The following is a 12,715-nucleotide window of genomic DNA, read 5'->3' on the forward strand; positions in this document are numbered from 1 at the left end:
GTAAATTTAACTCAAGAAATACTCAATGTTCATCCTCGGGTTCATTTTTGCCCCTTTTTTTTTTTTAAAACTAGGCAGTTAACAGAACATTCTTATTTACAATTACGGCTTACCGAGGAACAGTGCAATGTTTCGGGGCTGAAAGACAGATTTTTACCTCGCCAGCTTGGGGATTCGATCCACCAACCTTTCGGTTACTGCCGTCTAGAACTACAATGGCATTAAACTTGATATTAATGATCTTGTAACAGTTTTGCTTTCCGTCCTCCTCACCCCTACCCGGGCTCGAACCAGGGACCTGCACACAAGTCACCCTCGAAGCATCGTTACCCATCGCTCCACAAAAGCCACGTCTCTTGCAGACCAAGGGAAACAACTACTTCAAGGTCTCAGAGCGAGTGACGTCACCGATTAAAACGCTATTAAAACGCGCACCACTAGCTAGCTAGCTAGCTAGCCATTTCACATCGGTTACACTCTTATATAGACTATGTAGGTGTAGCCTGATATTGCCCACATCACATACTTCAGTATTTCATATAGACCTGTTAGCAGTGTTGAGCAGTACCCTCATTGCTGTGTAATATTACCTTTAACTTTACACTGTGTGACAAATGACTGGTCACTCATTTATATCTCTTCGTTGTGACCTATCTGGCAGAAAGACAGCAAACCATTCATCCCAGATATCCAGGTGAGGTGGTATCAAACAGGAAGAAAAAAAATAACTTCTCTGATAAATATTATCTTTATTGACGAAACATACAGTGAAGGTTTAAACAAGAGGGGGGACTCTTCACTCTTCATTCTCGTAGTCAGCAGCTACCTTCCTCTTTCCTTCTGAGTGGACATGGTTTCCCCAGGTGTATGTCAGGTACATGCAGATCATTGCTGGAAAAGAAGAAGAGGAAAAGAACGGTTAGCGACTGAAAACAGGGATGTGGCTCGGGAGGCATACACTGAAAGAGACAAGAGGCAATGCATGTTTAGTTAGGCCATTTAAAACATCCCAAGAGTCAGAGATTCTAGACATGGGCAGACAGAAATTGTAATGGGAGGTCTTTACAATGTGCCTCAGAGCACCACTCTCGTAGACGAAGTCGCAATCGACATGGCTTTCGGAAGCATATAACAGTCTAAAAGCTCCTACACAGCTATCCAACTACAGGGAACTGACTACACATTGAGAAGATTCTTTCAACCTGCTAGCAGCATCTGAAGAGTCTGAAGCTACATCCATAAAATCAGTAGAATGGTTCCGATTGGAGAGTGGCGCAGTAGTCTAAGGAGTCACTACAGACACTGGTTCGATCCAGGGCTGTATCACAACCGGCCGTGATCAGGAGTCCCATAGGTCGGCGTACAATTGGCCCAGCATTGTCCGGATTAGAAGGTTTGGCCTTAATTGCAAATAATTTGTTCTTAACTGACTTGCCAATTAAATACATATTTATAAAAATAAATAAATTAAATCACTGAACAAGAAAATATTAAATCCAGTTCAGATACCTACCCCCTGACCAAATCAAAACCTAATATGGATGCCAATGTTTTGCAGGCACGTTTCCTCTACTTCCTGTCTGAGGCAGCATGGTGCCCATATTGTGAGGCAGATTAAGACAAACAGATGTGAAACAGACTGTTGTGCGGGCAAAATGAGACTAAGACATGGAATCAATATTTAGATTTGGTGAGGGAGTCACCTCTAAACTGAATTTAATAGTTTCTTGTTCACTGCTCAACGATTCAAATGGTGATTCGCCAATGTGAACCATTCTACCAATTATGGATGTAGCTTCAGACGCTGCTAGCAGGTAGTCATTGGACCATGACTTATCTCCCACGCTGTCACAATGGAATGCCCCTGGACCTCATCTTATTAAATAATTTAATGTGGGTCTAATTTGGCCTACATGAGGCCATATTTATCAAGACTAGAACAGATCTGAAAATGGGGAGAGAGAAAAATAATTCATAATTTGGATGGAGATGTTTTATAACATGGGAATATCCTGCCTGGTTCTTCCCAGAAAGCAACGTGTAAACTCTGGGAGGACTTACGTGGAGCAACTTTGAAGACAGACGATGTGAATCGTCTCCAGACGTTGGGGATTCCTTTAGAGAAGTAGTTGGGGAAAGCCCTCTGCTCGAAGGGGGACAGACTGTAGGTGATCACGTGCCTGATCTTGGCCAAATCTCCAAAGTGGCGACCCATGGTGTCTAGAGAGACGATCTGAAATTACCAAAGAGTATCGATGAGGGAAAAAGGTGCAGTAGTTTAGATTTTGCAATGCAGTCGTCACACAACTTGCATTAATGACATTAAAGCAATTTCTCATCCCTGGATTGAGGTACACTACATGACCAAAAGTATGTGGACACCTGCTTGTCAAACATCTCATTCCAAAATCATGGGCATTATTATGGAGTTGGTCCCCCCCTTTGCTGCTATAACAGCCTCCACTCTTCTGGGAAGGCTTTCCACTAGATGTTGGAACATTGCTGCAGGGACTTGCATTCAGCCACAAGTACTAGTGAGGTCGGGCACTGATGTTGGGCGATTAGGCCTGGCTCGAAGTCGAAAATTCAATGTCAATAGACTGGATTAGACATGTTTGGACGTGATTCCTTAATTTCCAAACACAACTGGATGGTAAACATGTCATTAACTAAAGCGTTAGCCAAGTTATCAACACCATACATTCGATGACATCTGTCACTTAGTCACCGATTGATATTATGACAGGTAAACTCGTGTCTGAGAGATAATATAAAATATGAAAACGGTAAAACTTAGCTAGATAGAAAAGGAGATTGTACAAGAGTGAGGGCAACCAGCTAGCCAGCACAAGTAGCTAACATGAAGACCTTGCTTGACATTCACGCCACGATTTAAAAGGTGTGTAAATGGCACGATACTCTTACTTCGTAAAAGAACATACACTTATATTACACTTATACAAGTGATTAACATTGTGAAATGAATCCCAAAACCTTGACCTTTCAGTGTCTCTTACCTTACTGCTTCTCAAGACGCAGAATAATTGCTGTTGGTGTGGTCTCTGCCCTAGATCGCTGAGCTATAATAAAAAAAAACTGTGGATTGGTTCAACAACGAGCAGAAGTTGCCTTACGTAACTTCCGTTCCTTTTCTTCTTCTATGATATATTGGCGGTCCACAAGCAAACGTTAAAGGTGCATGCCGCCACCTACTGTGCTGGAGTGTGTGGTCAATCACGGTTTACAACATTTCTAAATCCTCCTACCTAACTCCGTAGGTAAAATCAAAACGAGCCCTAATAACTTCTAATAGACCCTTCCCCATCCCCCAAATCCAGTCCAAACCCCCCGACTATGTCCAACTTCAAATACCCTACACTTCAATCTATCCCTCTCTTCAACATGCTGACAACAATATAACAACACATGCTCCAACGTTCCATCAACCATAGACTCCAGACACAAACCATTCACATGCTTGCCAACTAGATGCAATGACGAGTTCAATGTTTGCTGTCCGTGACACTTCCTACCTTCAAATAGTATGTTAAAGTTCCAACTCGTATGGACAAGACCGTTGGCCCTCTCTACACCAATAGGAATGATGCCTACTGCTCGACTGCTCTGCCTCCGCTAGGACAGTCTGACCACAACCTGATCCAGCTGCTCCACAGCAGTCTAATGACTCACACCCACTCCACAGCAGTCTAATGACACACAGGAGCAGCTTCAGTAGCAGGTTTGTGCTGCCCAGATATTCCAGAGAGAGTTTTAGACGGTCATTTTTACCCACAGATATGATACTTTTTAATTAGTGTTATGGATCAACTGTTTTGTGAGGTCTTTCAATTGGAAAATGTTGTTGCTTGTTTTCTCCAGAGTAGGATAGAAAATAGCACTTGAGTCATACTATAATTTTATGGATACTAAGGTTGGTGCATGTACCTTTGTCTTAATGTGTTTTTATTTTATTGTTTTATCACGTGTTTGTCCTGGTTGCGTGTTCTGTCATTGTAAGTCATTGATGATGCATGCTGTGAAGAAACAATTTCCCAAGTTGGAATTAATAAAGTAATACTCTACTCAATGTCCTAAACACAACCATGCTAACACCACCTCTTCCTTCCTAATCTGACCTTTGAATTTTGGTCAGGCAACCTTTCTTAGGAGGGCATATAAATGCCGGCCCTTGGGCTCAGAGTCTCATCTCTTCTGCCACACATCTATCAAAATGGCTGTGATCTTACGTCTGGCATCACCTCTACCCAGTGGAACATTACTATCAATTATATCTAGTTTCAAAGCTCTTTTGGCTAACTGGTCTTCAATTTCATTCCCTTCCACACCTGAATGTGCTGACCCTGCTGAATTTCACTACTCCACTCATGTCTCTCAATTCTCCTTAATAACATGAATAGCTCCAATAGTAGGTCACACCTATTAGATTGACCAGATGATAAACTATTCAATACAGACAGAGAATCTGAGTATACTATAATTCTAGCAGGTTGTATGTCCTCCACCCACTGGAGGGCTAACTTCCGTTCTCTTCTTCTACCCGTGTGATATCTGAACATTTAGATTCTACTGCCACCATGTGGTTAAGCATAGCCAGCGGCTCATTCTGTGGAATGAATCATCCCACACTTTTTAAAATTCCATTTTTATTAAACCTTTATTTAACTAGGCAAGTCCGTTAAGAATACATTCTTATTTACAATGACGACCTACCCCGGCCAAACCCTAACCTGGACGACGCTGGGCCAATTGTGCACCGCCCTATGGGACTCCCAATCACGGCCGGTTGTGATACAGCTTCGAATCGAACCAGGGTCTGTAATGATGCCGCTAGCGCTGAGATGCAGTGCCTTAGACCCCTGCACCACTCTGGAGAACTACAGACACCCCACACTGGGGCATCATGCACCCTCAAAACCTGAGGGGGCACAAAGTACGTGAGGATGATTTGAAGGGGGTGGTCTGTAGTGGGTCTATGCCCCCCTTCCAAAATTTGAGAAGTTTCCAAGCCCCTAAAACAGCTTTTTTATTCAGTCTAGAGCCATAATCATTATGCTTAATTCTATGTTGCTACATTCCTGACTGGTGCTTTAAAAAAAAGAAATTTAAGTATGCTTCTCTGCAAAAATCTGGATAAAATATTGAATGAAATGGGAGTCTTAGTCAGTACATTTAGTTATAATTTGCTTTTCTAAAGTCTCAACCTTGCCAGCAGGCATGCCAGCTAAGATACTTAGAAAAGATAGCAATTCTAACTTGATAGCCTTAAATGGCTTCTTGGTAGCTAGTTGAGGTTGAGAACCAATCTGGGCTAGCTAAAACCAACAAATAAAAAAAATGTATCCCCGTTTGTGTTTATTTTTACAAGACCAATTTGAGGGGGCACGTGCCCCTAGAATCCCACAGAAAGCAGAAAACTAAGCTGATAAACCTTTGCCAAGCAGTATGTAAACTATCCATCTAGTACAGGAGTCAATTCAGACAAGATTGCAGACACACACAAACTTTAAAGTGAAAGGATACCTAGTCAGTTGTACTACTAAATGCATTCAACTGAACTGCATCTTCTGCATATAACCCAACCCCTCTGAATCAGAGGGCTGCCTTAAAATCGACATCCACGTCTTCCACGCCTGGGGAACAGCGGCTAGTGTGTATCTCAGCAACAGTCAAATGTGTTTGTAAGTCAGAACAAACAAGCTGTGCAATTTAGAATTATTTATATGGAATAAAACAAGGATCTTTGTGTACTCTTTATTTTTTTTCAAACTAATATTTTAAGTTATCAAATTTAACATTGTGATAATCAGTGAGCCAAACAAGACTGTACAATATTTTTGTTGCATAAATAGACGACATGCATTTTAGTTAAATTTGCCAATACAAATTCATATAGGTATGCAGTCATTTCATGACCCAGGGTAATAAATACACACTGAAACATCAAGTTGGCCAGACAAGATAACTTACATTCTGGACCGTATGAAAAGAGAAGTTGTCCATAAAACAACCGTCTGCAATCCTCAGGAATAAAATGAACCGTGAAAGTGTTTGAGACGAGTATATAGGACTACTTTAAAACAATATTTTGTCCAGAACAGATGTACTTACCAGTTAGTGTGAAAGAATTATGACAAAACACCCAAAATAAATTAACAAAAATAACTTAAATCATATTAATAATAAATTATATCAAATTAATTTGTAAAATATCAATCCATGCATTTCAACACATTTCAAAAGCAGATGACAAACAAGACGTCTTCACAACATTCCTCCCATCACTTCACATAAACAAAGAGAAAATAATGCCATATCTTCCATTTAGATAAAAATACTTTGGCCAGTGAGTAAATACATCTGTTCTAGATCCAATCGAACTCAACGCACTGATGTTTTGACAAAGACACGGATGTTTTGGCATGAAATCACAAGACCAGGATGTTACAATAGCCAATTAATGTGAGGAAGTAATTGAAGTCAAGCACTTGAGGATGGAATAAGTTGAACGGCAGTCAAAGCAGAAGGTAGGTTAACAGTCAAAGTGTTGAGGCTGGTAAAACGTCATCAGGCAGGGAGGTAGGTAGGGGTCAATTCCATTTCGATTCAGTCACTTTCCAGATCAGCTGGAGCAAGCAAATTTTTATTTTACATTGAAAAGTATTTAGAACAATTGGAATTTCAGTTCAGATTGAAATGGAATTGAGCCGGACCCTGGAGGTGGGCCTTTAGCGACATGTGCACCTCGTAGCGATCATTTCATCTAACTCCTTGTAGGCGAGGGAGTCAGCTTCAAGGGTTAAAACACTCAGGGGGTTGTACTCTGAAGGAACACAGGAAGGTCTTGGCACAGAGGAGTCCAGTTTGTGGTAGATCATGTTCTGGAAGAAGGTGTGTCTGGGGGAGCCGTAGATGAACCCCACAGCCCTGGGACAGGTGCCTTTACAGTACCTTGGGTTGTACCTGTGGGGGAAAATGATCCAATGGCTCAGTTTGAGCTCACTGAAGCTCACTCTGAAGTCGTACAAGGCACAGTCGCTCGTAGGGAAGTCAGAACTCGGGAGGAGGTCCGGGAGGAAGGTCTTCGTGCTCGTTTTGTCTCCGGCGGCGTTGTTCGTCGACAGATATGGAGATGCTCTCCTCAGCCGCCTCCTCTCGCTCCGGATGATCCTTTGCTCTGGTTTGAACTCCGCTAGGCTCTCTAAGGTGTCCACCTCATTGGCAGACCTCGGATGACCTTGTGACGTGGTGGGCAGCCATCTTTGGTGAGCCAGCTCGCTGGTGTCGTTGAGGTACAGCAGCAAGGACGGAGACCTTAGGTGGAGCTCCATGGGGCTCCTACCGCGCCACTCCTCTCCTCCAGCCTTAGCCTCCCTGCCTCTGCCCTCCACACAGGTCAGGTTGAGCAGTAGGTGAATGTCCTTCTTGTGGGACTGGATGAGAGGGCGGAGGAAAGCTGTGATGTCCACCTTGAGGGCCACAATGAAAATAAGTTAGCATTGTGGTTTAACATCCTCCGATTGTAAATACAGTGTATCCACATAGGTTGTTAAATTGTGCTTTTAAAAAATGATCAAATATAGCCCTTTATAGTCCTTATACAATTTTCCTGAGGTAACAAAATGTTTTTTTGCATTGAATTAAACCAAAAATCACCTCAACCCACTTCCTCCTGCGGTCCGTGTGGAACAGGAAGTTAACTGAGTGATGGGTGCTTGGGCAGAGAGGACACTGATTGTGGGTATCCTGCTCTTTCACATCTTGGTAACACTGGTTAGTCATGAACGTGGCCTGCTCTTGGTCGAAGGAGTACAGCAGGACAGATTTCAGGAGCTGCTCCTTGGCTCTGACACGGCCCAAATTGTAGGAGAGGTCTTGCATGAAGAACTCTGAAGGGAAACATGGGAAATGTAGGCCTATAAGAAGTAGAACCAGAGACATCTCATTCACTCCTTTTTTTCTGCTTCATATACAGTCAAACTAAGCAGACCAGACACAGCTGCTAATGCATTGGTGCCTATGGGAGAGACACCCCTTAAGCATAACGGAACTAGCTTATTTCTCTCAAGTTCTGTGAACAAATTTGTTTACATCCCTGTTAGTGAGCATTTCTCCTTCTCCAAGATAATCCATCCACCTAACAGGTGTGGCATATCAAAAAGAGCATGATAATTAAACAGCATAATCATTACACAGGTGTGCCTTGTGCTGGGGACAATAAAAGGCCATTGTAAAAAAAAAAAAAGTGCTGTTGTGTCACAACAATACCACACATGACAGAGCGTTCAATTGGCATGCTTACTGCATAAATGTCCACCAGAGCTGTTGATAATTAAATGTTCATTTCTCTACTATAAGCCACCTCCAACGTTTTCGAGAATTTCGCAGTACGTCTAACCGGACTCATAACTGCAGACCACATGTAGCCATGCCAGGACCTCCACATCCGGTTTCTAAACCTGCAGGATCGTCTGAGACCAGCCACCTGGACGGCTGACAAAACTGTGGGCTCGCACAACCAAAGAATTTCTGCACAAACTGGTCACCCTGGTGACAAACTGTCAAACCCTCAGGGAAGCTCATCTGCGTGCTCGTCGTCCTCACCAGGGTCTTGACCTGACTGCAGTTCGGCATCGTATCCAACTTTGGTGGGCAAATGCACACCTTCAACAGCCACTGGCACGCTGGAGAAGGGTGCTCTTCCCTGATGTACCCTGGTTGCTCTTCCCTGATGTACCCTGGTTGCTCTTCCCTGATGTACCCTGGTTGCTCTTCCCTGGTTGCTCTTCCCTGATGTACCCTGGTTTCAACTGTTTGACTGAGCAATGAATCTGTAACTGCTATCGTTGGACTTCGGTTGCATATTTTCTACAAATCTGAAAACCTTGTGAAGCCACACTATTTTCTGAAGAACTGCATTATGGGCCCTAAAAGCACTTGTGTCCACTGCTTCACTTTGTCTTTTGGTTAACTTAGTATGACAGCTGGTAACTTTTGGCATAGTAACTATATCCATACTATGACCAATAAGCATTTTAGACTCAATTTACATCACAACAGTATGGTTTGTTTGAGTATTTGAACACAGCTCATGTCTTAAGGCTTAAAAGTCCTTCTTTAAAACGCCTCTTCTCTCCATCTACACTGATTGAAGTGGGTTTAACAAGTGACATCAATAAGGAATCATAGCTTTCACCTGATCAGTCGGCCATGGAAAGAGCAGGTGTTCCTAATGTTTTGTACACTCAGTTTTAAATTACTGTCCCAATGTAAGATAGGCCTTCCATGTTTTTAAAAAAAAAATGGTTTACCCAAAACTCACCTTTGCTTTGCTCCAGGCACTCATCCCGCGGTGTTATAAGTCGAACTGTGTTGTACAAGTGGTTGTTCCCTTCCGAACTCCTCTCATGTCTCGAAGACATCCTGTACAGTCGTTTCATGTATCGAACATATCTCGACTCGGGTCTCATTGCTGGGGTGGATCGCCATGGATCTCCCTGTGCGGTCAGCGCCTTCAGAAGGGGTGACAAGATACTGCCATGTTGGTATAAAACGGAATCGCCAAACTCGTCAGCTAGATTTGACGTGGTCGGGGACGATCCAAGTGAAAGGCCGCTGATCAAGAGTTGTAGTAAAACAGAGGTCAAGTGGAAGGGAGTCTCCATTGTAAATCAATCCGTCAACTTGCTGGGGAACGCTCTCAAATCAACCAACCTATACACGAGTCTCTGAAATTGAACAGGTGTGCGCAATCAACTCTTACGTCGAAAATGTGAAGGTCCTTGGGCCGTAATGTCTGTACACAGATGTAGAAACATGAACCGTTCCGAAGGAGCAACTTCAGGTGTCAGTGCATCGTAGAAGGACTGATTTTTATAAGCTGATTACAGGTGAGCACCATCCTTGTAATAAACCAAATCATAAATACCGTAAATATTTAACTGTGGCCACAAAAAATCTACTTCCATCAGAAGGCCAATTGTGTCAGGGTGGGCTTGTACTGATACTCTGTCTGTCCGTACCTCCTTGTGTATTGTATTTCTGTCTCCAACTCTTACACTTGACGTTTTTATCTCAATATCAAATCATTTCTGGGTAACAATAAGTACCTTACTGTGATTGTTTTCATTTCAAATTGTAAAAAAATATATACAAAAATATTACATACATACATACATACATACATACATACATACATACATACATACATACATACATACATACATACATACATACATACATACATACATACATACATATATGCATACATGCATGCATGCATGCATGCATGAAAAGTAAGTTGTTGTTTTTCCTGCAGGAGGCATTTGCCAGTTCTCAGCTCAGTGCTATATGAGTTTATGGGGTAGAAAGCTGTTATAAAATTACGTTAAAGTTTAACATTGTGCTGATTACATGTAAACGTTTTTACACTGCAAAGATTGATTTTTATTTATTTCATCCCAGAGGTTTTCTGTTTTACAAGGATGAGGTGATCCAAGTACAGTGCCTTGCAAAAGTATTCATCCCCCCTTGGCGTTTTTTTCCTATTTTGTTGCATTACAACCAGTAATTTAAATGTATTTTTATTTGGATTTCATGTAATGGACATTTTTATTTTTATTTTTATTTTTAATTGGTAAAATAGGGGGAACGGAAAAGTGGCACTTGTATATGTATTCATCCCCTTTGGTATGAAGCCCCTAAATCAGTGTTGCCAACTCCTCAGTAAGGAAAGTAGCTATTGGCTGTCCTAAAAGTCGCTAGAAATCACCAAATGACGTCATCGCATGATTTGCATAATCGGGCCAAGTGGATGTAATTGTGATGGACGCTGTAGGAGAGAGGAATAACGTCGTGGGAGAGACAAAAAGTGAGTAAAAAAAAAAACACCCTAAATATGTTTAGAACTACAAATGAACTTTCTTCTGTAGATTCTTTGTTTTTTTGAATGTCACAATTCCAACCCTCCTCCTTTATCCGGGCTTGTGACCGGCAAAAGTGACCCAAAAGAGACACTCTGGCGGAGCTACTTAGTTTTTTAGTTTATTATTAATTATTTTTAGTTTAGTTTTCTAAATTTGGTTTGGTTTTTAACCTTATGGTCCACTTAGGAGCCTACAACAAGTCACAGTAAAACATGAACATTTTTAACCATAACATTTTTCACATTTTGTTGTAGATAATCTACATTAACAATCTAAATGGACCAAAAAGAGACAATAGAAAAAACTGTCAATGGCAACATGAGAATATTATGGTAACTAGTCTGGCCCTAATTCAGGTTAATTGTTGTTTTTTCCAGACCCCCATCCACACACACACAGGCTGTGCTGGCTCACAGAAAGAGTGGGACATTGTCATTTTGGTCAAGGCTCTCTATGGCAGGTTCAGCAACTGAGGGAGCTGACTTAAATGAGTAAGCAGCTGATGTGCCAAAAAGCTGCAAAACATTATCAGCCCATCCTTTCTGTCGTCCTCTGTGTCTCCAACAGCGTGGTGTTTGTCTCCTCCTTTGTCCCATCAGTCTGCTCAGTGTATTCACTCCATAGTCTGTCGCCAGCAAGGTTATGACTCCATCATGTCCGTGTATGACAGCGACGTGTAGACGTGGTGAGAGGGTGTCGGCAGGGTAGCCTAGTGGTTAGAGCGTTGGACTAGTAACCAGAAGGTTGCAAGTTCAAACCCCTGAGCTGTCATTCTGCCCCTGAACAGGCAGTTCCTAGGCCGTCATTGAAAATAAGAAATTGTTCTTAACCGACTTGCCTAATAAAAATAACCTGCCTGTGTTCTGCTGTTGAAGTCTACCTCCGTGCCTCTCTTCTTGGAGATGTCCAGGATGTTGCTGACCATGTCTGTATTGCCGCCCAGTTGAGGGCAGTGAAACCCGAGATTAAATCTTTCTTCTCGGTCAGCGGCGGATCCTGTAACAGCAGACTGTAGAGATGTCCCCAGAGACTGGCAGCAGACTTCACCAGCCACTCATGACCTACAGCTTCCAAAGGAATAGATTGATCAGAGTACTTATTGGCATCCTTGGTGAGATCATTGGTGGTGTCCGTCGCCCTGTTTCAGGAGCTTGTTTGGGGTTCTCCTCAGCTGTGGAGAGACAGATGTTTGCTGTTTGGGGTTTTAGGCTGGGTTTCTGTACAGCACGTTGAGATATCAGCTGATGTAGGAAGGGCTATATAAATAAATTTGATTTGATTTTGATTTGATGTTTGTGAGGTCTCTCCTAGCTCTGGATGTCTGATGTAAGGCCCAGGGGGGTGTAGGTGACTGTACCCCACTCTGAGCTCACTCTGCCAGGGTGTTTAGGAGTCACTGCTGCCTCTGGTGGTAGAGGAGCGGGAGATCTGTGCCAACGTGCTTGGTTGGAATCTCTCACATTTTCTGTCTCATAGACACTTTATTCCAGTATTGGTTCTTGTCTGGCGATTTCACTGCCACTATAGCAAACACAGGGTCAGTAGTTTTTCCAGTTTTTCTGATCCCTTGATCAGCTGAAACATTCAGTATCTCGATTTTGGGGGGGTTCTTGATAAGAATGTTTGATAGGCTTACGTGACCTAATGGCACCCCCATAACCTGCAGGGCGCGCATTGGGGCATCCTCCTAATTAATTTATATGCAGAGGCATACGTTTTAAATGATCGTAAAAACTATTTCCATTTATTCTTGAAGCACAACATGAATTGTT

The 12,715-nt window shown here is 42.4% G+C and overlaps 2 protein-coding genes across 2 annotated transcripts; both read right to left on the minus strand.

Annotated features, from left to right (window-relative positions):
* Positions 1 to 729: 729 nt before the first annotated feature.
* Positions 730 to 3,161, minus strand: LOC112241491 (cytochrome b-c1 complex subunit 8). The gene is made up of 3 exons (XM_024409599.2): positions 3,018 to 3,161; positions 2,062 to 2,233; positions 730 to 891 (listed from the first exon to the last, which is right to left on the minus strand). The coding sequence occupies exons 2-3, from the start codon at positions 2,213 to 2,215 to the stop codon at positions 797 to 799; spliced, it is 249 nt and encodes an 82-aa protein (XP_024265367.1). The 5' UTR covers positions 2,216 to 2,233; positions 3,018 to 3,161; the 3' UTR covers positions 730 to 796.
* A 2,597-nt stretch (positions 3,162 to 5,758) lies between these two features.
* On the minus strand, positions 5,759 to 10,070 carry gdf9 (growth differentiation factor 9). The gene is made up of 3 exons (XM_024409503.2): positions 9,341 to 10,070; positions 7,675 to 7,907; positions 5,759 to 7,487 (listed from the first exon to the last, which is right to left on the minus strand). Exons 1-3 carry the CDS (start codon positions 9,681 to 9,683, stop codon positions 6,747 to 6,749), a joined length of 1,317 nt encoding a protein of 438 aa, XP_024265271.1. The 5' UTR covers positions 9,684 to 10,070; the 3' UTR covers positions 5,759 to 6,746.
* Positions 10,071 to 12,715: the final 2,645 nt, after the last annotated feature.

Source organism: Oncorhynchus tshawytscha, linkage group LG08 (genome assembly GCF_018296145.1).
Source record: "Oncorhynchus tshawytscha isolate Ot180627B linkage group LG08, Otsh_v2.0, whole genome shotgun sequence".
Taxonomy (NCBI): domain Eukaryota; kingdom Metazoa; phylum Chordata; class Actinopteri; order Salmoniformes; family Salmonidae; genus Oncorhynchus; species Oncorhynchus tshawytscha.

Coding starts and splice junctions, on each gene's coding strand:
- LOC112241491 (XM_024409599.2), bottom strand. CDS start 2,215: ATGGGTCGCCACTTTGGAGATTTGGCCAAGATCAGGCACGTGATCACC. Junction 892..2,061: donor TGTCTTCAAAGTTGCTCCAC/GTAAGTCCTCCC, acceptor CTTCTTTTCCAG/CAATGATCTGCATGTACCTG.
- gdf9 (XM_024409503.2), bottom strand. CDS start 9,683: ATGGAGACTCCCTTCCACTTGACCTCTGTTTTACTACAACTCTTGATC. Junction 7,908..9,340: donor GTGCCTGGAGCAAAGCAAAG/GTGAGTTTTGGG, acceptor GTTTCCCTTCAG/AGTTCTTCATGCAAGACCTC. Junction 7,488..7,674: donor GCAGGAGGAAGTGGGTTGAG/GTGATTTTTGGT, acceptor GTGGCCCTCAAG/GTGGACATCACAGCTTTCCT.